The 24,142-nt window shown below is 46.8% G+C and overlaps 1 protein-coding gene across 3 annotated transcripts in view; it reads right to left on the reverse strand.

Moving 5' to 3' along the window:
- dennd2b (DENN domain containing 2B) overlaps nucleotides 1-24,142 on the reverse strand; it is a 101,497-nt gene that overhangs the window by 16,802 nt on the left and 60,553 nt on the right. For all 3 annotated transcript variants that reach the window (XM_045708823.2, XM_045708822.2, XM_045708825.2), the window contains exons 5-14: nucleotides 13,632-13,750; nucleotides 12,937-13,155; nucleotides 12,415-12,511; nucleotides 12,192-12,236; nucleotides 11,040-11,224; nucleotides 8,569-8,678; nucleotides 7,913-7,982; nucleotides 6,540-6,617; nucleotides 781-921; nucleotides 470-618 (exon numbers count right to left, since the gene is read on the reverse strand). In XM_045708823.2, coding sequence (XP_045564779.2) covers nucleotides 470-618; nucleotides 781-921; nucleotides 6,540-6,617; nucleotides 7,913-7,982; nucleotides 8,569-8,678; nucleotides 11,040-11,224; nucleotides 12,192-12,236; nucleotides 12,415-12,511; nucleotides 12,937-13,155; nucleotides 13,632-13,750 — 1,213 coding nt within the window. The remainder of the gene's footprint in view (nucleotides 1-469; nucleotides 619-780; nucleotides 922-6,539; nucleotides 6,618-7,912; nucleotides 7,983-8,568; nucleotides 8,679-11,039; nucleotides 11,225-12,191; nucleotides 12,237-12,414; nucleotides 12,512-12,936; nucleotides 13,156-13,631; nucleotides 13,751-24,142) is intronic.

Genomic DNA, 24,142 nt, shown 5'->3' on the forward strand with positions numbered 1-24,142 from the left:
CTAACATACACCGTAATCCTAGACAGCAATTGATCTCACTCCTAGCCACCATGTGTGACAAGGATGAAGTATTCTAGGAACTATTTTTACTATTTATAGCCTAATGTCGGCGGGTTAAGATCTTTGTCGGGAGATAACCTTACACTACAATATGAGCAGGCGATGAGAGCTCTAAGTATCAGATTTCTCTGTAAATACTGTCGTTTCAATCCTTATCTAACAATGACAACAGCCCTTAACGTTTCAGAACTACCTTAACAAAACACTGCCTCTAAAAGGTATTATTGAGCATTTCACTTGGCACAAGTAACCATCCACTAACAACTACAAGTTTCAACAACCCCCACCTGCCTCTAACAGGGCATGTCCATTAGTCAGGGACAGCTTCCCATGACAAGGAGATTCAGTTCTCTCTCTATCTTTACTTATTACTAGAAGGGTTACCACCATTAAGAGTCTTGCCGCTCACCTGAGTTTATCAGCCACAAAGATGACTCTGCGCTCCAGCAGCAGGGAGGCGAAGACCTGCACCACCTGACGCACGCTCAGGCAGCTGAAGAGACTGTCAAAGTCTACATGCTCCAGTCTGGAGTCCATGGGCCGCCTCAGCTCAATGACCTGGGGAGGAGAACACCACTTGGGGTCACAACCTGGGGTCACAACCAGTCATACATTTACAGAGGTCACAGGTCATGCTCAATTAAGCATACATCGCATTATCTTCATGCATCATCCTTCTTTGATGGAACCTTAGTAACCAAGGGCTGATGTGTCTCCAACCTCATTCCCTGCTCCAGGCAGGAAGGTCTTGACTTTGATGGTCTTCCCCGGCGCTGGGAAGGGTGACTCCATCAGACTTCTCATGAAGGGGTAGACCAGGGCTGCAGAGATCCCCCTCCGCCTCTCCACCTCATCCAGGATCTACACACAGCACAGGACAGGGGGTTGAGAGTTAGACCACACAGCACAGCACAGGACAGGGGGTTGAGAGTTAGACCACACAGCACAGGACAGGGGGTTGAGAGTTAGACCACACAGCACAGGACAGGGGGTTGAGAGTTAGACCACACAGCACAGGACAGGGGGTTGAGAGTTAGACCACACAGCACAGGGCAGGGGGTTGAGAGTTAGACCACACAGCACAGGACAGGGGGTTGAGAGTTAGACCACACAGCACAGCACAGGGCAGGGGGTTGAGAGTTAGACCACACAGCACAGCACAGGACAGGGGGTTGAGAGTTAGACCACACAGCACAGGACAGGGGGTTGAGAGTTAGACCACACAGCACAGCACAGGGCAGGGGGTTGAGAGTTAGACCACACAGCACAGGACAGGGGGTTGAGAGTTAGACCACACAGCACAGCACAGGACAGGGGGTTGAGAGTTAGACCACACAGCACAGCACAGGACAGGGGGTTGAGAGTTAGACCACACAGCACAGGACAGGGGGTTGAGAGTTAGACCACATAGCACAGGACAGGGGGTTGAGAGTTAGACCACACAGCACAGCACAGGACAGGGGGTTGAGAGTTAGACCACACAGCACAGGACAGGACAGGGGGTTGAGAGTTAGACCACACAGCACAGGACAGGGGGTTGAGAGTTAGACCACACAGCACAGCACAGGACAGGGGGTTGAGTGTTAGACCACACAGCACAGGACATGGGGTTGAGAGTTAGACCACACAGCACAGGACAGGGGGTTGAGAGTTAGAAAACACAGCACAGGACAGGGGGTTGAGAGTTAGACCACACAGCACAGCACAGGACAGGGGGTTGAGAGTTAGACCACACAGCACAGGACAGGGGGTTGAGAGTTAGACCACACAGCACAGGACAGGGGGTTGAGTGTTAGACCACACAGCACAGGACAGGGGGTTGAGAGTTAGACCACACAGCACAGGACAGGGGGTTGAGAGTTAGACCACACAGCACAGCACAGGACAGGGGGTTGAGAGTTAGACCACACAGCACAGGACAGGGGGTTGAGAGTTAGACCACACAGCACAGCACAGGGCAGGGGGTTAGAGAGTTAGACCACACAGCACAGGACAGGGGGTTGAGTGTTAGAAAACACAGCACAGGACAGGGGGTTGAGAGTTAGACCACACAGCACAGCACAGGACAGGGGGTTGAGAGTTAGACCACACAGCACAGCACAGGACAGGGGGTTGAGAGTTAGACCACACAGCACAGCACAGGGCAGGGGGTTGAGAGTTAGACCACACAGCACAGCACAGGACAGGGGGTTGAGAGTTAGACCACACAGCACAGCACAGGACAGGGGGTTGAGTGTTAGACCACACAGCACAGGACAGGGGGTTGAGAGTTAGACCACACAGCACAGCACAGGACAGGGGGTTGAGAGTTAGACCACACAGCACAGCACAGGACAGGGGGTTGAGAGTTAGACCACACAGCACAGCACAGGACAGGGGGTTGAGAGTTAGACCACACAGCACAGCACAGGACAGGGGGTTGAGTGTTAGACCACACAGCACAGGACAGGGGGTTGAGAGTTAGACCACACAGCACAGGACATGGGGTTGAGAGTTAGACCACACAGCACAGCACAGGACAGGGGGTTGAGAGTTAGACCACACAGCACAGCACAGGACAGGGGGTTGAGAGTTAGACCACACAGCACAGCACAGGACAGGGGGTTGAGAGTTAGACCACACAGCACAGCACAGGACAGGGGGTTGAGTGTTAGACCACACAGCACAGGACAGGGGGTTGAGAGTTAGACCACACAGCACAGGACAGGGGGTTGAGAGTTAGACCACACAGCACAGGACAGGGGGTTGAGAGTTAGACCACACAGCACAGGACAGGGGGTTGAGAGTTAGACCACACAGCACAGGACAGGGGGTTGAGAGTTAGACCACACAGCACAGGACATGGGGTTGAGAGTTAGACCACACAGCACAGCACAGGACAGGGGGTTGAGAGTTAGACCACACAGCACAGGACAGGACAGGGGGTTGAGAGTTAGACCACACAGCACAGCACAGGACAGGGGGTTGAGAGTTAGACCACACAGCACAGCACAGGACAGGGGGTTGAGAGTTAGACCACACAGCACAGCACAGGACAGGGGGTTGAGAGTTAGACCACACAGCACAGGACAGGACAGGGGGTTGAGAGTTAGACCACACAGCACAGGACAGGGGGTTGAGAGTTAGACCACACAGCACAGGACAGGGGGTTGAGTGTTAGACCACACAGCACAGGACAGGGGGTTGAGAGTTAGACCACACAGCACAGGACAGGGGGTTGAGAGTTAGACCACACAGCACAGCACAGGACAGGGGGTTGAGAGTTAGACCACACAGCACAGGACAGGGGGTTGAGAGTTAGACCACACAGCACAGGACATGACAGGGGGTTGAGAGTTAGACCACATAGCACAGGACAGGGGGTTGAGAGTTAGACCACACAGCACAGGACATGGGGTTGAGAGTTAGACCACACAGCACAGGACATGGGGTTGAGAGTTAGACCACACAGCACAGGACAGGACAGGGGGTTGAGAGTTAGACCACACAGCACAGCACAGGACAGGGGGTTGAGAGTTAGACCACACAGCACAGGACAGGACAGGGGGTTGAGAGTTAGACCACACAGCACAGCACAGGACAGGGGGTTGAGAGTTAGACCACACAGCACAGGACAGGGGGTTAAGAGTTAGACCACACAGCACAGGACATGGGGTTGAGAGTTAGACCACACAGCACAGGACAGGGGGTTGAGAGTTAGACCACACAGCACAGGACAGGGGGTTGAGAGTTAGACCACACAGCACAGGACATGGGGTTGAGAGTTAGACCACACAGCACAGGACATGGGGTTGAGAGTTAGACCACACAGCACAGCACAGGACAGGGGGTTGAGAGTTAGACCACACAGCACAGGACAGGGGGTTGAGAGTTAGACCACACAGCACAGGACAGGGGGTTGAGTGTTAGACCACACAGCACAGGACAGGGGGTTGAGAGTTAGACCACACAGCACAGGACAGGGGGTTGAGAGTTAGACCACACAGCACAGCACAGGACAGGGGGTTGAGAGTTAGACCACACAGCACAGGACAGGGGGTTGAGAGTTAGACCACACAGCACAGCACAGGGCAGGGGGTTAGAGAGTTAGACCACACAGCACAGGACAGGGGGTTGAGTGTTAGAAAACACAGCACAGGACAGGGGGTTGAGAGTTAGACCACACAGCACAGCACAGGACAGGGGGTTGAGAGTTAGACCACACAGCACAGCACAGGACAGGGGGTTGAGAGTTAGACCACACAGCACAGCACAGGGCAGGGGGTTGAGAGTTAGACCACACAGCACAGCACAGGACAGGGGGTTGAGAGTTAGACCACACAGCACAGCACAGGACAGGGGGTTGAGTGTTAGACCACACAGCACAGGACAGGGGGTTGAGAGTTAGACCACACAGCACAGCACAGGACAGGGGGTTGAGAGTTAGACCACACAGCACAGCACAGGACAGGGGGTTGAGAGTTAGACCACACAGCACAGCACAGGACAGGGGGTTGAGAGTTAGACCACACAGCACAGCACAGGACAGGGGGTTGAGTGTTAGACCACACAGCACAGGACAGGGGGTTGAGAGTTAGACCACACAGCACAGGACATGGGGTTGAGAGTTAGACCACACAGCACAGCACAGGACAGGGGGTTGAGAGTTAGACCACACAGCACAGCACAGGACAGGGGGTTGAGAGTTAGACCACACAGCACAGCACAGGACAGGGGGTTGAGAGTTAGACCACACAGCACAGCACAGGACAGGGGGTTGAGTGTTAGACCACACAGCACAGGACAGGGGGTTGAGAGTTAGACCACACAGCACAGGACAGGGGGTTGAGAGTTAGACCACACAGCACAGGACAGGGGGTTGAGAGTTAGACCACACAGCACAGGACAGGGGGTTGAGAGTTAGACCACACAGCACAGGACAGGACAGGGGGTTGAGAGTTAGACCACACAGCACAGGACAGGGGGTTGAGAGTTAGACCACACAGCACAGGACAGGGGGTTGAGAGTTAGACCACACAGCACAGGACAGGACAGGGGGTTGAGAGTTAGACCACACAGCACAGCACAGGACATGGGGTTGAGAGTTAGACCACACAGCACACAGGACAGGGGGTTGAGTGTTAGACCACACAGCACAGCACAGGACATGGGGTTGAGAGTTAGACCACACAGCACAGCACAGGACATGGGGTTGAGAGTTAGACCACACAGCACAGCACAGGACAGGGGGTTGAGAGTTAGACCACACAGCACAGCACAGGACAGGGGGTTGAGAGTTAGACCACACAGCACAGGACAGGGGGTTGAGTGTTAGACCACACAGCACAGGACAGGGGGTTGAGAGTTAGACCACACAGCAGACACAACACTCAATATTTCAAACAGAAAGTCCCAAATTCCCTATATAGTGCCTTATGGACCGTGGTCAAAAGTAGTGCACTAAATAGGGAATAAGGTTTCACTCGGGATGTAGATTGAGAGTGTAGTAATAGACCAAGACCAAGTACATTCAGTCAATATGGCCAGTAAATGTAAATGGTAGCGTGTTGCTGTCTGAAGTAAAGCTCTTGCTATTGTCTGGAACCAGGCTACCTTTGCCCCTTTTGACAAATACAGTATGAATTTCAATCTGTGGCTGTCTGATATATATGGAAAATAGCAAAGGAAAATCCCACCCAATATGTCCATGTGTCTGTCTGTGTCAGACCTGTCTACTCCTGTCTGGAAAGTTTGTTGGAGAGACACACTCACATTCAGGGTCATATGATATCCCCTCCACTCCCCACACACCCTCTGTTCCCAGTGAAATCAAACACTCCCATCTTTCTCGCATTAACTAGAAAAGCACTTCAAACTCCTTGGAAAACATTTCCTCTCTCACCTACGCAGGTCTCAAGCCCTCAAAACGGTGCCTTCTGAGACCTACACTGCCACCTGTATGAGGACTGTTCAACCCTCACTGTTGAGATGCCTGTGCTGTCACAAGACAGAAACAATCTATTGTATTTATGCCTCCTTTTGACCTTAAATGAATATGAAATGAAACTAACTGACAGCTTTTTGGCACATTTTAGCACTCACAATACAGTAATAAAAAGTTATTTTCATTCATTAAATACATCTACTACTTCTTAATTGTTTCCCTGAACACAGGCCTTATTCACTTCAAATACACTGTTCATAGAGGATTCATGAGGAGGCAGATAAGGCATGGAGTACTTAAACACAATGAGCACTCTGTGTCATGTTAGCTCAACTCAGAAACAAGTGAAGGAAACTATTTAACTGGGAAATCAGAGAGGAAAAAGCAGAAAATAAGGTTTATGCTGGACAGGATGCCTTAGAGTGGAAATGCTGGCACAGCCTCAACTAGTTCACTCCTGGGAACACTGGCCTCGGCTCGGCTCAGAGACAGGTAACCGCGACGACGGCTACACTAGGGGGTGTGTGTGTGTGTGTGTGTGTAAGCATGAACTCACCTTGGAGAACAGGTGGAAACAGCCCAGTCGGCTGATGACACAGTACACCTCAGGAAGGCGAGGCCCTTTCCCACTCGGCTGGAACAGGGGCACAAATTAAGAGTCTCGTCAGTCACTGGGGAAGAGAGGCTTGTAAGGTAACACACACAGTAATGTGGCAATAGATACTAAGATAAGATACTTGGTTAGGTTTATAATGCAACATCAATGAGAATATACTGAAACACTACCATACACACAAACTGTACTTGCTTTTATTCAGATAAAGTACCAGGTTAGTTCACAATCAGCTGTGGTTGAACAAATATTTATAAGTCTGGTCTTTCAGCTGCTGGAGGTAGACGTATTTCATCTGGAGAGACTGAGGCTTCCCATTGTAAACTAAACACAGGTGCTGCAGTCTCTACACAGTTAATGAATACCTCTACCCTCCACACTAAACAATCACAGACCAATCTACTCTGGAGCCAACCAGGCCTCCTGGATCTATCCATCTCCTAACACACACACATATCTGCACAGACACACACACACACACACACAAATTAACACGTGCATACATATAAAGAAATCCCGATCCACTTGTCCATATTAGGTATGCAATTTTCTCCTCTGCTTTCTCCAAATGGATGATTAAATCAAGCATGTGGAACTTGGTTAAAGTCCTTAGGAATGTGTTGTTCATGCCAACTCCTTAGACTTCCACCAGGGAAGGAAGGAGCTGGGTTACCGGAGAGGAGGAAACTCACCTCTCTCACAGCACCAGGAGTCGTCTGATCTACAGCTACTTAATGTCAGCAACTACTGAGCTCAATACAGTCAAGTAACAGTCAGAACTGAGTTTAAGAATGGCCCCCATCTCGGTCTACGCGACACACAAATACAGTAGACTACTAAAACACACTGACAAACCCTACAAAACATACACACTTTGTGAATGTACACATTCTTGGGTATAACAGTGACATTAAAAAAAATCACAGCAAGCACAACATCCCACACAGCCATACTTTCTGAACTGTGGGCTCGTCATAAAATATCAAATGACTAGAAACCCTTACGGGCGGGTTGTGCTCTACAATGACAAACTTAGACATTTCATGGCTTGTTTTTCGGCATTCTTCTCCTGAGAAACTCTCATGAAACAGAAGGAGTCCAGTTTTACTAGGATTCATCGCAACCATTTTGAAAGGCCAAAACGACCAAGCTTTGTTACATACAGACATTAAAATTCCTATTCATACCCAGCTTGGTGACGCAATAACACCTCAATGGTCCCACAGGAAAGAAAAAACCCTTGTCAAAACAAACAGGGCTGGCTCAGCAGGGTGTGAACAGAACAGAGACCAGTGAACTAATGGTGGCTTGCTTACCAGCAGACGCCTGCAGTACCCAAACCTCCTGCTGCCATCCTCTCCAGTCAACATGAACGAGAAGGTCTCACTGTACCGAAACACACACACACACACACACACACACACACACACACACACACACACACACACACACACACACACACACACACACACACACACACACACACACACACACACACACACACACACCACACACACACACACACCACACACACACACACACACTCTGTTATAGTCAAACCAGCACACAGATTGTAGAGATTGAACAGTGATCAAAGGAAACGTAGTGTTGGATCTCATTCACACTTTAGGGTTGGTGAAGTAGCCCAGTCTCTGTGGCGGAGAGAGAAGGCTGTTTTAGGGACCCACGTTGTCAGGAGCAGGAGTGAGAGTAAGAGTCTACCAGGATTTCATGAAGATAATGGCATTACATCTTTGTGTTTTCTTCCTAATTTTACTCATTGATATTTACACGTCTAATCATTCTATTGATTTGTTAGTTTTTTTACCTTAATCTATATATGGAACACTTGTGCATCACAACTGATTAGTACCCATCTGGTTCAGGCAAGGAATGGGACTAATAAGCCAACAGTGTGGTGGTGAGCTTTCCTCCGTGATGCAGTGGGGTTGTACAGTAATCTGTACTGTACCTGCTGTATTCAGACACTGGGGTCCAGTCCTTGGCATCTGGAAAGCAGAACTGGGGGATGGCTTTGAGTCTCTGCTCTGCCTCCCTCATCAGCTTGGTGGGCCTCTCTAGCTGTGAGACGAGACGAGAAAGGAACAGGAAACGCCTCAGTCAGAAACAGACCCAGACGCTTACAGTCTACTGAGTCTGTCCTCTTTACAGGGTCCCCAAAAATGTCCCCTACAGTAAGAATAAATTACCAGCCTAAGCATTCTCCCACACAGGGTCAGCGCCTCCTCCCCTTATCACCCCCAACCCCCCTCTCTACCCTCCCCCCCCGACATCATTGGGTCAGGCTTTTCTCTGGCAGAGAACCAACATACCGATATCTCCCAGGGGATTCTATCACTGAACCAAATCTTAAATAGCTTAAAAAGAGATCTTTGAGTAAGTAAACACTTAACTACCATAGAAACCGTTTCCTGGTTACACCACTTACTGTAAATAAACTCCGAAAACTCCCTCAACCCGTATGTTACGGCCATGGCCCTACTCTTCAGAAATATCTGCATTTACAGTACCTTCAGAAAGTATTCACACCCGTGGACTTTTTCCCACATTTTGTTGTGTTACAGTCTGAATTTAAAATGGATTACATTTACATTTTGTGTCACTGGCCTACACACAATACCTCATAATGTCAAAGTGGAATTATATTTTTAGAAACACTTACAAATAAATTTTAAATTAAAAAGCTGAAATGTCTTGAGTCAATAAATATTCAACCCCTTCGCTATGGCAAGCCAAAACAAGTTCATGAGTAAAAATGTGCTTAACAACTCACATTAAGTTGCATTGACAAAAATTGTGATTAACATAATTTTTTCATGACTTCCTCATCTCTGTACCCACACACATACAATTATCTGTAAAGTCCTTCAGTCGAGCAGTGAATTTAAAACACAGATTCAACCACAAAGACCAGAGATGTTTTCCAATGCCTCGTAGAGAAGGGCACCAATTGGTAGATGGGTAAAATTTTTTTACAGACATTAAATATCCCTTTGCGCATGGTGAAGTTATTAATTACACGTCGGATAGTGTATCAATACACCCAGTCACTACAGTCCTTCCTAACTCAGTTGCCGGAGAGGAAGGAAACCACTCAGGGATTTCACCATGAGGTCAATTGTGACTTTAAAACAGTTACAGAATTTAATGGCTATGATAGGAGAAAACTGAGAATGGATCAACAACACTGTAGTTACTCCACAATACTAACCTAAATGAAAATAAGGAAGCCTTTACAGAATAAAAATCTTCCAAAACATGCATCCTGTTTGTAATAAAGCACTAAAGAAAAACTGCAAAACATGTAACAAAGAAATTAACTTCTTGTCCTGAATACAAAGTGTTATGTTTGGGGCAAATCCAACACAACACATCACTGAGTACCACTCTTCATATTTTCAAGCATGGTGGTGGTTGCATCATGTTATGGGTATACTAGTCATCAGCAAGGACTGCACAGGGTTTTTTGGGATAAAAATAAACTAAATAGAACTAAGCACAGTCAAAATCCTAGAGGAAAACCTGGTTCAGTCTGCTTTCCAACAGACACTGGGAGACAAATTCACCTTTCAGCAGGACAATAACCTAAAACACAAGGCCAAATATACACTGGAGTTGCTAACCAAGACAACATTGAATGTTCCTGAGTGGCTTAGTTACAGTTTTGACTTAAATCAGCTTGAAAATCTATGGCAAGACTTGAAAATGGCTATCTATAAATGATCAACAACCAACTTGACAGAGCTTGAAGAATTAAAAAAATAATAACATGCAAATATTGTACAATCCAGGTGTGCAAAGCTCTTAGTAGACTTACCCAGAAAGACTTAGCTGTAATCGCTGCCAAAAGTGATTATAACATGTACTGACTCAGGGGTATGAATACTTATGTAAATTAGATATTTCTGTATTAGCTTTTTTTTATGTGCTAAAATTTCTAAAAACCTGTTTTCACTTTGTCATTATGGGGTATTGTGTGTAGATGAGTGGGACATTTTTTTATTATTAATTTTGAATTCAGGCTTTAACACAACAAAATATGAATAAGTCAAGGGGTATGAATACTTTCTGAAGGAACTGTATGTGCTGGACTAATGTGGCCATAATGGCTACTAAAAGTAGATTAGATAACACAGATGTTTTTGACCACAGAAATCAATATTGTTCTGTATGAAAATGAGCCATTTTCAATTCTATTTCAACATGCAAACAACATTGGTAAGGGTCTCCGACCTCCATATATCACAGCTCTCAGCATACAGACTTCTGTAGGTCCAGTGAGTAATGTCTCAGAAGAAACAGTTATCGACCAGGACCCCTTCCTGTTTAAATCCGTTCTCTCACTTAAGGGACTTGACACTGCTGTCTGACCCATGACCAAGGGGCCCGAGGGGCAAGAATACAGTTTGGTTGTTCCCTTACCTTGGGGAACTGGTAGGTGACTTCGGGAAAGAAGGAGTTCTTGGTGGGCTTCTTCTTGAGGGACACCACCACAAAGTACTCAAACAGCTCCCTCTCCTGCCACTCAATCAGCTGCAGCTCCAGTGTGCGGTAGCTAGGGGCCCGCCGCAGCATTGACTGCAGTTTCAGCAGCCTCTGGGTGTGGGCTGGGGAGAGAAGAGAGAGGGATATGGACAGTTCAACCTTCAGTACAGGGTTGTATTAACAAAATGCATATCCCAAATACTGTGTACTACACACAACTGACAGCAATCACAGCAAATAGTGCACTACAAGCCATGAAGACTGACAAAGAGCTTACAGTCCAACATCCACTTCCCATCTAACAAAACACATTCCCATAACTAATGAAATGTTACCATTGGATTCCCCTTAGGTTGAGAGAGAACATAACGAGAGAATGTTCTCCAAACATTATTGGAACATATTTAGTCAAGTATGATGTTTCCAAAACCATGTTACGATGTAAAAGGAAATCAAACATTCAAGGACCCCTGAAAAGTTGCCACGCGGTTCCTGGGATGATTAAAAAAAAGAGAAAAGAAAATGCTTTGAAAACCAAACAAATGGAGGTTAAATGATTGTTATCTCTAACCTACCAAAAGCATTCTGGGAACCAAAACTTAACCGGATTTAAAACGTTAGCTGGGTTTCAACACACTGATTAAACCTCTATACTCACACATGTTTATCCTCACACAGTCCAACACATAACAACCTAAACACAGATTAGAGAGAAATACAAACCTTATAGTTCACCATAACTGTCATCACAGATGGCTTGTGTTTAAAACAGAGTATGAACAGAATCAGCAACAAGTTCGGACACAGTGCATTTAGTATTTATTCAAAAGAATGACAGTTGTATAGTCTATATCACATCCATTACGTCTTCATTTTGCCTTTCAGTTACATTTCTGTGGTCCCTTTGGTCACAAGTCACTTGATCGATGTCTCGTTCCAAACACCGACTTGTCACAACAGAGACATGCGCTTGTTGTATCTGCTGTGACTGGGACAAATCCTCTGTCTGTGCAGAAACAGACAGCTATAGACCAAGTGCACCATTGTTCTCCAGGGACTGAGCATCAACTGCATACTGTGACCTCTCACCTTTGAACCTGTCATCAGAGTCGCTCTCGCTCTCGCTGTTGTCATCTGTAAACAGATCGGAGAGAGAAAAAAGGTTTGTTTAGGGTCAGGGGTCAACTCTACAATTATGTTTATGCCATAGAGATGAGATGACTGGGACACTATGTGGGTGGGGGAGACACAAATATTTACTCCCTGATCCAGACAGTGGATGGAGAGAAGGAAGGGAGGAGCCCCTATGTACCTCTCAGAGATGCCGTCTCAATATTAGACAAGGACAGCTTCTTCAGCCTCTTCTTCCCTCTCTTGGTAGAGTAAATGGAGTTGATTCTCTGGACAATCTGTAAACAGTGAGAGGAAAGGGGAAGCTCAGTGTGTGTACAACCTACAGTAGAGGACTATCTGATCTCCTGTGGTGAAGCTCTTCAAAGTTGGCTCCATTCAGTGTGTGGGAGGAGGAAGAGAGAGACATAAAATCCTTCTCAGTGCCCTCTCTCTCTGCATGTCCAGAACTATCCCTGGGATATGGCTTGTGTTTAAAACAAAGTATGAACAGAATCAGCAAAGCGTTTCGAACACAGTGCATTTAAGAATTATTCAAAAGAATGACATTTGTATAGTCTATAGCAAATCCATCTTCATTTTGCCTTCCAGATAGATGCATGGCCCCGTAGATACATGGCTTGCAAGAATAGAATAGTCCTTGAGGAGATCCTCATGGAGAGAACAGGTTCATTCCTACAGCCTGGAGTGTTTTATATTGTACCTTGGGGATCCTCCGGTGCCTACGGGAGGCCAGGGTGTCGCTGGCGCTGCTCAGGCTGTCATCCAGCAGGCAGCAGGGGGAGGGAGAGACCCCCAGCTGGGGCGGCAGCAGCAGCATGTCATCATGGCTGTGTCGCTTGGACAGGCGGGATGCCCGGTGACTCTTCTTGTCTGTGGGACCAGAGAGGCGCAGGGACTGGCTACTGGGCTGAGAGGGCAGCTGTGGAGGGGGAGAGAGAGGACAATACTGAGGCTGTGTCCCAGATGGCAACCTATTCACTTTATAGTGCACTATTTCTGACCAGGGCCTATAGGATGACGCAATGGATCTTGGTTTGGTCTGGGATTGACTGAGGTTTTTGTCATGACAATAAGTAATCGTACCCAATAACACAATATATTTTCCTCATCGCACAGTGACCTCATTCCCAGTTGAACACAAGGAAAAATCTTTCCTACGACGAGACAGTGCCCTTCCATATTAAAGCAGCAGAGCCAAACCTACATTTCCAGGCAGACTGACAGTATTTTACTGGAACTCCACCAGGATTCAACACATCAAAAGGCTTCTGTAGCGCAAATAATGAGAAATCAGGCTGTGAAATAAGATTATTGGAGGATCCTGTCCAGGTTTCAGAGATCTAACTCCAGTCTGAGGGAGGAAAATATCTCAGTTCTGCTAGCTAGCTGGGTTACCTGAGGAGGTGAGTTGAGTTTCTGGGAGGTCCAGGTCCGGTTGCTTTCCGGTACCAATCGGTTCTTCCGACCCAAACTCCTCCTCTTCAGGTCCACGTCCTCGTACGGGTTCTCCTTCTCTGTGTGACGACATTAAGAAAACAGATTAAGGTCTAAGATAACAGCAGCAGCTGTTCAGAAGGATCTGTTGAGGTTCAGGGAGAAGGAAGGTATTTGACTAGACAAGACAAAGCCAGAGGGGCTTCAGGCCAGAGTCTGTGTGAGATGACGGGGGGCAGGAGAGGGAGTTGGGGGGCAGGAGAGAGGCTCCCTGTGGTGTAGCTCAGATCAGATAAGTCATGCAGGGCCCAGGTTAAAGGTCAATCTCAGTTGGCTGCTACAATGCCCAAATGTACTGTCTCTTTAAACAGTTACTGTTGGCCCAGGGCCCCGGCGGCCCCGCTGGCCCCTGATCGACTGCACTGTGCCGAGACTCCCGGACACTGGGCTGCTAGGGGTGAGTCATGGCCGGAGTATGCAGGCTGTCTGCTGCGGGAGGCGAAGGGGAGGAGAGGAGCGGGACATCCTCCTCCTCTTCCTCCTCCTCTCAGGTATCACTGAACTTCATTCTTACATCCTTTCAATGAGACTGTTGATGTAGAAATTATCACTCAACATTTCAGAGGTGTTGCACAAAGAGTTTTGGGTTTTCCCACTCCACACTGACGGGAATCTCACACAGCACTGCTTTCACTGATGTCACTTGGAAAAGGGCCAGCCAGCGAGTATAAAAACTTGTATAACACCCCTGCCCATGTCCATCCAGACGTGCTCTGAGAATAACATTTCAGCTGGGTCTGAAAAGGTTGTGAGAAAACGAAGGAACTGCACTAAAAAGGAAAACAGAGCCAGATGGTGTGGAAAGGCATGAGGGAAAAGACTTGCAGTGAAAGACGAGCAAGAGTCTTACAACAGAGCTAGTGTCTGTTAAAAGAGACTACACTAAATCTACACTTCAGCATCTCAATGATGGAAGAGAATCCTATAAACTGGAGGAACACCTTGAAGGCCAACATTAAACTGTGCTAAATGTATCTGTTAAAGGTATCTGTTTTGTTAAAAGGGGTTCATCATTTATTGCCTATTTATGATCCATCTTAGTGAGATCATCAGTGCATTCTGCCATGTCATACTAAAAATGAAAGTCCAGTCAGACTGGGCTCTTCCCTCTTCCCTCCCTATGTATTATCAGAGCTGATGAATACAATAACAGGCCTGGGTATAGCTGGGACCATAAACCGAAAATTGAGACTGACCATACCGATCACTTATCGCAGGCATTTTGCTGATATTGTTCATTACGATAAGTAGCCTATACTAGAGAAATATGAAGTTTGAAATGAAATAAGTTTACTAATATGTGTGATTGTTAATGGGACAATTGATGGCTACAAGCATCACACTAGTAGTAGTAGTTTTAAGGGTAATATAAAAACAATATACGGTGGCACATGCACATTGTTATAAACTATTGTTATATTTATAATTATCACATCAATTCAGGCAATTTATCGCGATATGGATGTTTGTCTGTATGGCCCAGCTCTAGGGCTGGACTGACGTCTCAGTGCTCTGGACCCCATTCCACTGAAGCAGAGTAATGACAGCCTGCCGGGATGATGATATGTCTCCCTGGCTTCTGACGCACTGGAGGGTACTAATCAACTGCTGTGGTTACTCACATCCAAACACACACACACACACACACACACACACACACACACACACACACACACACACACACACACACACACACACACACACACACACTGGGCACACCTCTCCTGACCTGGCTGCACCCACACTGACTCGGCATCTGTTTACACAATAGGCTCTCTCTAGAGCGAGACAGAGGACAGACTATCTACACAATGTCAGGATGGGATTACCCCATAAAAGGGCTATGGACAGAATGTCCCTCGCCATCGAGTGGCTGCTACAGTGGCACCAGTCATTCATGTAATAAACAGAGATGTTCACGGGACCAAAACGGGCTTGAGATCCGTCTAAACATTTGGTGGCACCACAAACCATGCTGTAACTGTACAGTGTACATCCTTCAGAGAAGGCTTGTGACCACATGGGCCAAATTTGTTGGGAGATATATATAGTATTTTTGGATCTAAATTGTTTAACACTCATACCTCAAAAATGCTCAAAACTACAGTATACATTCAACTGTAAATTAAAGAGAAATGCCATACTGTATTCATCAGCAATTCATAAATCTATGTGAAATGTATGATTACATAGACAAAACAAAGCATCATTATTCCAGTCAGCAGATTCCCATGCAGTGTTAAGAGCGGAGATAATCTGGCTCAGACAGACAGGCCAGGGAGGCCATTTTACCTCACCACCACCACTGTTGACATAATGATGTTAGAGAGACTCAGTTCAGCTTGGGGTTGATGACGCAGACATAATCCATTACTGTTGAGTCACTGTTGTGTACAGAACCTGATTCACCAGACGGGAAACCGATTCCCAGTGGCACTACGCTAATCAAACTATAGCTTGACATAATATAACCACTTATACCATAAATCTTCTTCGGGAACGGTGTCCCATCCACGGGACGGTTGATCTAACGTAAGCTAATGCGATTAGCATGAGGTTGTAAGTAACAAGAAAATTTCCCAGGACATACAGTTGAAGTCGGAAGTTTACATACACTTAGGTTGGAGTCATTAATACTTGTTTTTCAACCACTCCACAAATTTCTTGTTAACAAACTATAGTTTTGGCAAGTCGGTTAGGACATCTACTTTGTACATGACACAAGTAATTTTTCCAACAATTGCTTACAGACAGATTATTTCACCTATAATTCACTGTATCACAATTCCAGTGGGTCAGAAGTTTACATACACTAAGTTGACTGTGCCTTTAAACAGCTTGGAAAATTCCGGAAAATGATGCAATGGCTTTAGAAGCTTCTGATAGGCTAATTGACATAATTTGAGTCAATTGCAGGTGTACCTATGGATGTATTTCAAGGCCTACCTTCAAACTCAGTGCCTCTTTGCTTGATATCATGGGAAAATCAAAAGAAATCAGCCAAGACCTCAGAAAAAAAATTGTAGACCTCCACAAGTCTGGTTCATCCTTGGGAGCAGTTTCCAAATGCCTGAAGGTACCACATTCATCTGTACAAACAATAGTGTGCAAGTATAAACACCATGGGACCACGCAGCCATCATACCGCTCAGGAAGGAGATACATTCTGTCTCCTAGAGATGAACGTACTTTGGTGTGGCAAGTGCAAATCAATCCCAGAACAACAGAAAAGGACCTTGTGAAGATGCTGTAGGAAACCAGTACAAAAGTATCTATATCCACAGTAAAACGAGTCCTATATCGACATAACCTGAAAGGCTGCTCAGCAAGGAAGAAGCCACTGCTCCAAAACCGCTATAAAAAAGCCAGACTACAGTTTGCAACGGCACATGGGGACAAAGATCGCACTTTTTGGAGAAATGTCCTCTGGTCTGATGAAACTAAAATATAACTGTTTGGCCATAATTACCATTGTTATGTTTGGAAGAAAAAGGGAGAGGCTTGCAAGCCAAAGAACACCATCCCAACCGTGAAGCACGGGGTGGCAGCATCATGTTGTTGGGGTGCTTTGCTGCAGGAGGGACTGGTGCATTTCACAAAATAGATGGCATCATGAGAAAGGAAAATTATGTTGATATATTGAAGCAACATCTCAAGACATCAGTCAGGAAGTTAAAGCTTGGTCGCAAATGAGTCTTCTAAATAGACAATGACCCCAAGCATACCTCCAAAGTTGTGGCAAAATGGCTTAAGGATAACAAAGTCAAGGTATTGGAGTGGCCATCACAAAGCCCTGACCTCAAACCTATAGAAAATTTGTGGGCAGAATTGAAAAAGCGTGACTTCACTGGCTTCAGAATTAGAAACCAGTGAATATTGGCAAATGTCCAGTCACTCAAGAATTCATTTGAGAGTCTCCTATCAGAGAGACTTGAAAAGCTGCAATATTATGTTTTACTGAAACGTGGCTGGATGATGACGCTATGCACGTAGTACTCAGTGGATTCTCCATGCAGTGGCAGGATCGGACGGCAGCTTCGGGGAAGTCAAAAGGAGGAGTGTGTTTTTTTCATAAATAACAACTGGTGTGCTGCTTCCAGTATGAAGGAAATATCTAGCTTTTGCTCACCTGATATAGAATAACTCATGGTTAGCTACAGACCCTTTTATCTACCAAGAGAGTTCTCATCTGTAATTATCACAGCTGTCTACATCCATCCACAAGCCAACACCACTCTGGCACTCAACTAACTGTATGGGGCCATAAACAAACAAGTGGCTGGGTGGAGAATTAAAACCATCCTACCTCACTTCTACCAACACGTCTCCTGTGCCACTAAAGGCACTAAAACTATGGACCACTTTTTTGCTACCTACAGAAATGCATACAAGGCCCTCCCTCGTCCTCCCTTTGGCAAATCTGACCATGACTACATTATCCTGCTTCATGTTTACAAACAAAAGCTCAAACAGGAAGTACCAGTGATGCACTGAATATGGAAGTTGTTGGATGAAGAAGACGGGAGGCTATAAGACTATTTTTCTAGTACAGACTGGAATATGTTCCGGGATTTAACCGATAGCATTGAGGAGTTTACCACAACAGTCACAGGCTTCATCAATAAGTACATAGACTATAAGAATGTATCAAAACCAAAAACCATGGATTACAGGCAATATCCACGCTGGTCTAAAGGCTAGAGCTACTGCTTACAAGGGACAGGACACGGACATGGACACAACAAAGAAAGCCTCTCCGACCTCCGACAAGACATCAAACATGCAAAAGGACAATATAGGAGGAAGGTGAAATGCAATCACAAGGCTGGAATACCAGGGCGTGTTCTCAAAGCATGTGCAGACCAGCTGGCAAGTGTCTTCACAGACATTTTCAATCTCTCCTTGTCCCAGTCTGTAATCCCCAAATGTTTCAAACTGCCACCATTGTCCCTATTCCCAAGCGCTCCAATGTAATCTGCCTAAATGACTATTGCCCTGTGGCACTCAGACCTGTAATTATGAAGTGCTTTGAAAGGCTGGCCATGACAAACATCAACACCATCATCCCAGACTCACTACACCCACTCCAATTTGCATACCCCCCTGACAGATCCACACATGAAGCAATCACAATTGCACTTCACACTGCCCTCTTCCACCTGGACAGGAGGGAAAACAACTATGTGAGAATGCTGTTCATAGACTACAGCTCAGCGTCCAACACCATAGTCCTCTCCAAGCTCATCACCAAGCAAGGGACCCTGGGACTGAACCCCTCCCTCTGCAACTGGGGTTGAGGCTGACCCTCAACCCCGGGGCCCCTCAGGGGTGTGTGCTTAGTTCCCTCCTGTACTCCCTGTTCACCCATGACTGCGTGGTCACGCACAACTCCAACACCATCACCAAGTTTGCTGATGACATGACAATGGTAGGCCTGATCATGGACGATGATGAGACAGCCTACAGGAAGGAGGTCAGAGACTTAGCAGTGTCTCTGGAGCTGGAGTGAGTAGTCGTGCTGTACTTCGCTCCGCAGGTAATATTACATTTCATTACATTACATTACATTACAACGGAACGATTTGATTACTATAATGTTAGCTAGCTACATAGTTGTCTTTGCCGTCTTCGTATCAAAGATAAAGGTGTAGTTTAGAGAAACTAACAAGGTTAGCTAGCCAGCTATATTCGTTCGCAGCGACGCCGTTTTCCAAACAAAGTCAACACCACTTCCACTGCCAGCTAGCCAACTTTACCAACTAGCAGAACTGTAGAAACTTAATACATTACAACGGAACGATGTGATTAGTGTAATGTTAGCTAGCTACATAGTTGTCTTTGCTGTCTTTGTATCAAAGATAAAGGTGTAGTTTAGAGAAACTAACAAGGTTAGCTAGCCAGCTATATTTGTTCGCAGCGACGCCGTTTTCCAAACAAAGTCAACACCACAGCCACTGCTAGCTAGCCAACTTTACCAACTAGCAGAACTGTAGAAACTAAATACATTACAACGGAACGATTTGATTAGTGTAATGTTAGCTAGCTACATAGTTGTCTTTGTATCAAAGATAAAGGTGTAGTACAGAGAAACTATCGAGGTTAGCTAGCCAGCTACATTTTCAAACAAAGTCAACAACGTAGCCACTGCTAGCTAGCCAACTTTACCAGCTAGCTGTACTGTATCATTTTAGTCAATAAGATTTTTGCAACGTAAGCTTAACTTTCTGAACATTCGAGATGTGTAGTCCACTTGTGTAGCTAGCAGGACTGACTTTGTGTTAGCTAGCCAACGTTTAATTACTTCTGCGTTATGAAAGGAACTAGACACGGACACAAATGATCCATTGGTAGTTTGTTGTAACCAAGTATTGGTGCTAACCGTGTGTTATTGGATGCTAGCATGCTAGTTAGCTACGGTGTCATAGGATACGGTGCACTGGGTGGGTTTCATGGAAGAATACTGTACCAAGTTATCTAGCTGAATAAACTAAGTTTGAGCCTATTCCTGGAAACATTGAACCACTGTAGTTTACATCCATTATAATTCCTAAAGTGGAAGTTGGAAGAGTTATATTTGAGTGTTTCAGTGAAAGGTTAGTGAGGGAGGCCCTGCTCTCTCGCTTCCCCAGTTGTTTAGTTAATTTTCATTCCAATCTCCTTTGCATTAGCGTAGCCTCTTCTGTAGCCTGTCAACTGTGTCTGTCTATCCCTGTTCTCTCCTCTCTGCACAGGCCATACAAACGCTTCACACCACGTGGCTGCTGCCACTCTAACCAGGTGGTCCCAGCGCGCATGACCCACGTGGAGTTCCAGGTCTGCGGCCAACAAGGCAGAGTTCATCTCAGCCTATGCTACCCTCCAGTCCCTCGACTTCTTGGCGCTGACGGAAACATGGATTACCACAGAAAACACTTCTACTCCTACTGCTCTCTCCTCGTCTGATCACGTGTTCTCGCATACCCCGAGAGCATCTGGTCAGCGGGGTGGTGGCACTGAAATCCTCATCTCTCCCAAGTGGACTCATTTCTCTCTGCCTCCTTCTTTCCACTCCTCTCCTCTTTTGACCTCACCCTCTCACCGTCAACCCCTACTCACAAGGCAGGCAATACGCTTGACCTCATCTTTACTAGATTCTGTTCTTCTACTAATCTCACTGCAACTCCCCTCCAAGTCTCCGACCACTACCTTGTATCCTTTTCCCTTTCGCTCTCCTCCAACACTACTCACTCTGCCCCTACTCAGATGGAATTGCGCTGTCGCAACCTTCGCTCTCTCTCTCTCCCGCTACTCTCTCCTCTTCCATCCTATCATCTCTTCCCTCTGCTTAATCCTTCTCCAACCAATCTCCTGATTCTGCCTCCTCAACCCTCCTCTCCTCCCTTTCTGCATCCTTTGACTCTCTATGTCCCCTATCCTTCCGGCCAGCTCGGTCGACCCTCCTGCTCCGTGGCTTGACGACTCATTGCGAGATCACAAAACAGGGCTCCGGGCAGCCGAGCGGAAATGGAGGAAAACAAGCCTCCCTGCGGACCTGGCATATTTTCACTCCCTCCTCTCTACATTTTCTTCCTCTGTTTCTGCTGCTAAAGCCACTCTCTACCACTCTAAATTCCAAGCATCTGCCTCTAACCCTAGGAAGCTCTTTGCCACCTTCTCCTCCCTCCTGAATCCTCCCCCCCACCCCCCTCCTCCCTCTCTGCGGATGACTTCGTCAACCATTTTGAAAAGAAGGTTGATGACATCCGATCCTTGTTTGTTAAGTCAAACGACACCGCTGGTCCTGCTCACATTGCCCTACCCTATGCTTTGACCTCTTTCTCCCCTCTCTCTCCAGATGAAATCTTGCGACTTGTGACGGCCGGCCGCCCAACAACCTGCCCGCTTGACCCTATCCCCTCCTCTCTTCTCCAGACCATTTCCGGAGACCTTCTCCCTTACCTCACCTCGCTCATCAACTCATCCTTGACCGCTGGCTACGTCCCTTCCGTCTTCAAGAGAGCGAGAGTTGCACCCCTTCTCAAAAAACCTACACTCGATCCCTCCGATGTCAACAACTACAGACCAGTATCCCTTCTTTCTTTTCTCTACAAAACTCTTGAGCGTGCCGTCCTTGGCCAGCTCTCTTGCTATCTCTCTCAGAATGACCTTCTTGATCCAAATCAGTCAGGTTTGAAGACTGGTCATTCAACTGAGACTGCTCTTCTCTGTGTCACGGAGGCTCTCCGCACTGCTAAAGCTAACTCTCTCTCCTCTGCTTTCATCCTTCTAGAACTATCTGCTGCCTTTGATACTGTGAACCATCAGATCCTCCTCTCCACCCTCTCCGAGTTGGGCATCTCCAGCGCGGCTCACTCTTGGATTGCGTCCTACCTGACAGGTCACTCCTACCAGGTGGCGTGGCGAGAATCTGTCTCCGCACCACGTGCTCTCACCACTGGTGTCCCCCAGGGCTCAGGTCTAGGCCCTCTCCTATTCTCGCTATACATCAAGTCACTTGGCTCTGTCATATCCTCACATGGTCTCTCCTATCATTGCTACGCAGACGACACACAATCGATCTTCTCCTTTCCCCCTTCTGATAACCAGGTGGCGAATCGCATCTCTGCATGTCTGGCAGATATATCAGTGTGGATGACGGATCACCACCTCAAGCTGAACCTCGGCAAGACGGAGCTGCTCTTCCTCCCGGGGAAGGACTGCCCGTTCCATGATCTTGCCATCACGGTTGACAACTCCATTGTGTCCTCCTCCCAGAGTGCTAAGAGCCTTGGCGTGACCTTGGACAACACCCTGTCGTTCTCCGTTAACATCAAGGCGGTGACCCGATCCTGTAGGTTCATGCTCTACAACATTCGCAGAGTATGACCCTGCCTTACGCAGGAAGCGGCGCAGGTCCTAATCCAGGCACTTGTCATCTCCCATCTGGATTACTGCAACTCGCTGTTGGCTGGGCTCCCTGCCTGTGCCATTAAACCCCTACAACTCATCCAGAACGCCGCAGCCCATCTGGTGTTCAACCTTCCCAAGTTCTCTCACGTCACCCCGCTCCTCCGCACACTCCACTGGCTTCCAGTTGAAGCTCGCATCTGCTACAAGACCATGGTGCTTGCCTACGGAGCTGTGAGGGGAACGGCACCTCCGTACCTTCAGGCTCTGATCAGTCCCTACACCCAAACAAGGGCACTGCGTTCATCCACCTCTGGCCTGCTGGCCCCCCTACCTCTGCGGAAGCACAGTTCCCGCTCAGCCCAGTCAAAACTGTTCGCTGCTCTGGCACCCCAATGGTGGAACAAGCTCCCTCACGAGGCCAGGACAGCGGAGTCAATCACCACCTTCCGGAGACACCTGAAACACCACCTCTTTAAGCAATACCTGAGATAGGATAAAGTAATCCTTCTAACCCCCCCAAAAAATTTTTTGTATTAATTAATTAATTTTAAAAAATATATAGATGTAGCATTGTAAATATCATAAGATGAATGCACCAATTTGTAAGTCGCTCTGGATAAGAGCGTCTGCTAAATGACGTAAATGTAAAATGTAAATATAATGGTGCCAGGACAACAACATCAGTAAGACCAAGGAGCTGATCGTGGACTATAGGGGAAATAGGGGAGAGCCCGCCCCTATCCATTTTGACTGGGCTGTTGTGGAGCGGGTCGAGAGCTTCTAGTTCCTTGGCGTCCACTAAGGACTTAACATGGTTGCCACACACCCGCACAGTCGTGAAGAGGGCATGGCAGCAACTCTTCCCCCTCAGGAGGCTGAAAAGATTTGGCATTGTCCCTCAAATCCTCAAAATGTTCTACAAATGTAATATTGAGAGCATCTTGACTGGCTGCATCACCGTTTGGTATGGCAAATGCATTGCCCTTGACCTCAAAGCGCTACAGAGGGGGGTGTGGACAGCCCAGTACATCACAGGGGCCGAGCTCCCTGCCATCCAGGACCTCTATATCAGGTGGCGTCAGAGGAAGGCCCTACGTACACTTGCACTGACCCTACGTACACTCACTAGACTATATATACACCATATACACCCTCACTAGACTATATATAGACACCATATACACACTCACTAGACTATATATAGACACCATATTCACACTCACTAGACTATATATACACCATATACACACTCACTAGACTATATATACACACCATATACACACTCACTAGACTATATATAGACACCATATTCACACTCACTAGACTATATATACACACCATATACACACTCACTAGACTATATATACACACCATATACACACTCACTAGACTATATATACACACTCACTAGACTATATATACACACCATATACACACTCACTAGACTATATATACACATCATATACACACTCACTAGACTATATATACACACTCACTAGACTATATATACACACCATATACAC

The sequence above is a fragment of the Salmo salar genome, chromosome 26, assembly GCF_965601325.2.
Source record: "Salmo salar chromosome 26, fSalSal1, whole genome shotgun sequence".
Lineage (NCBI taxonomy): Eukaryota > Metazoa > Chordata > Actinopteri > Salmoniformes > Salmonidae > Salmo > Salmo salar.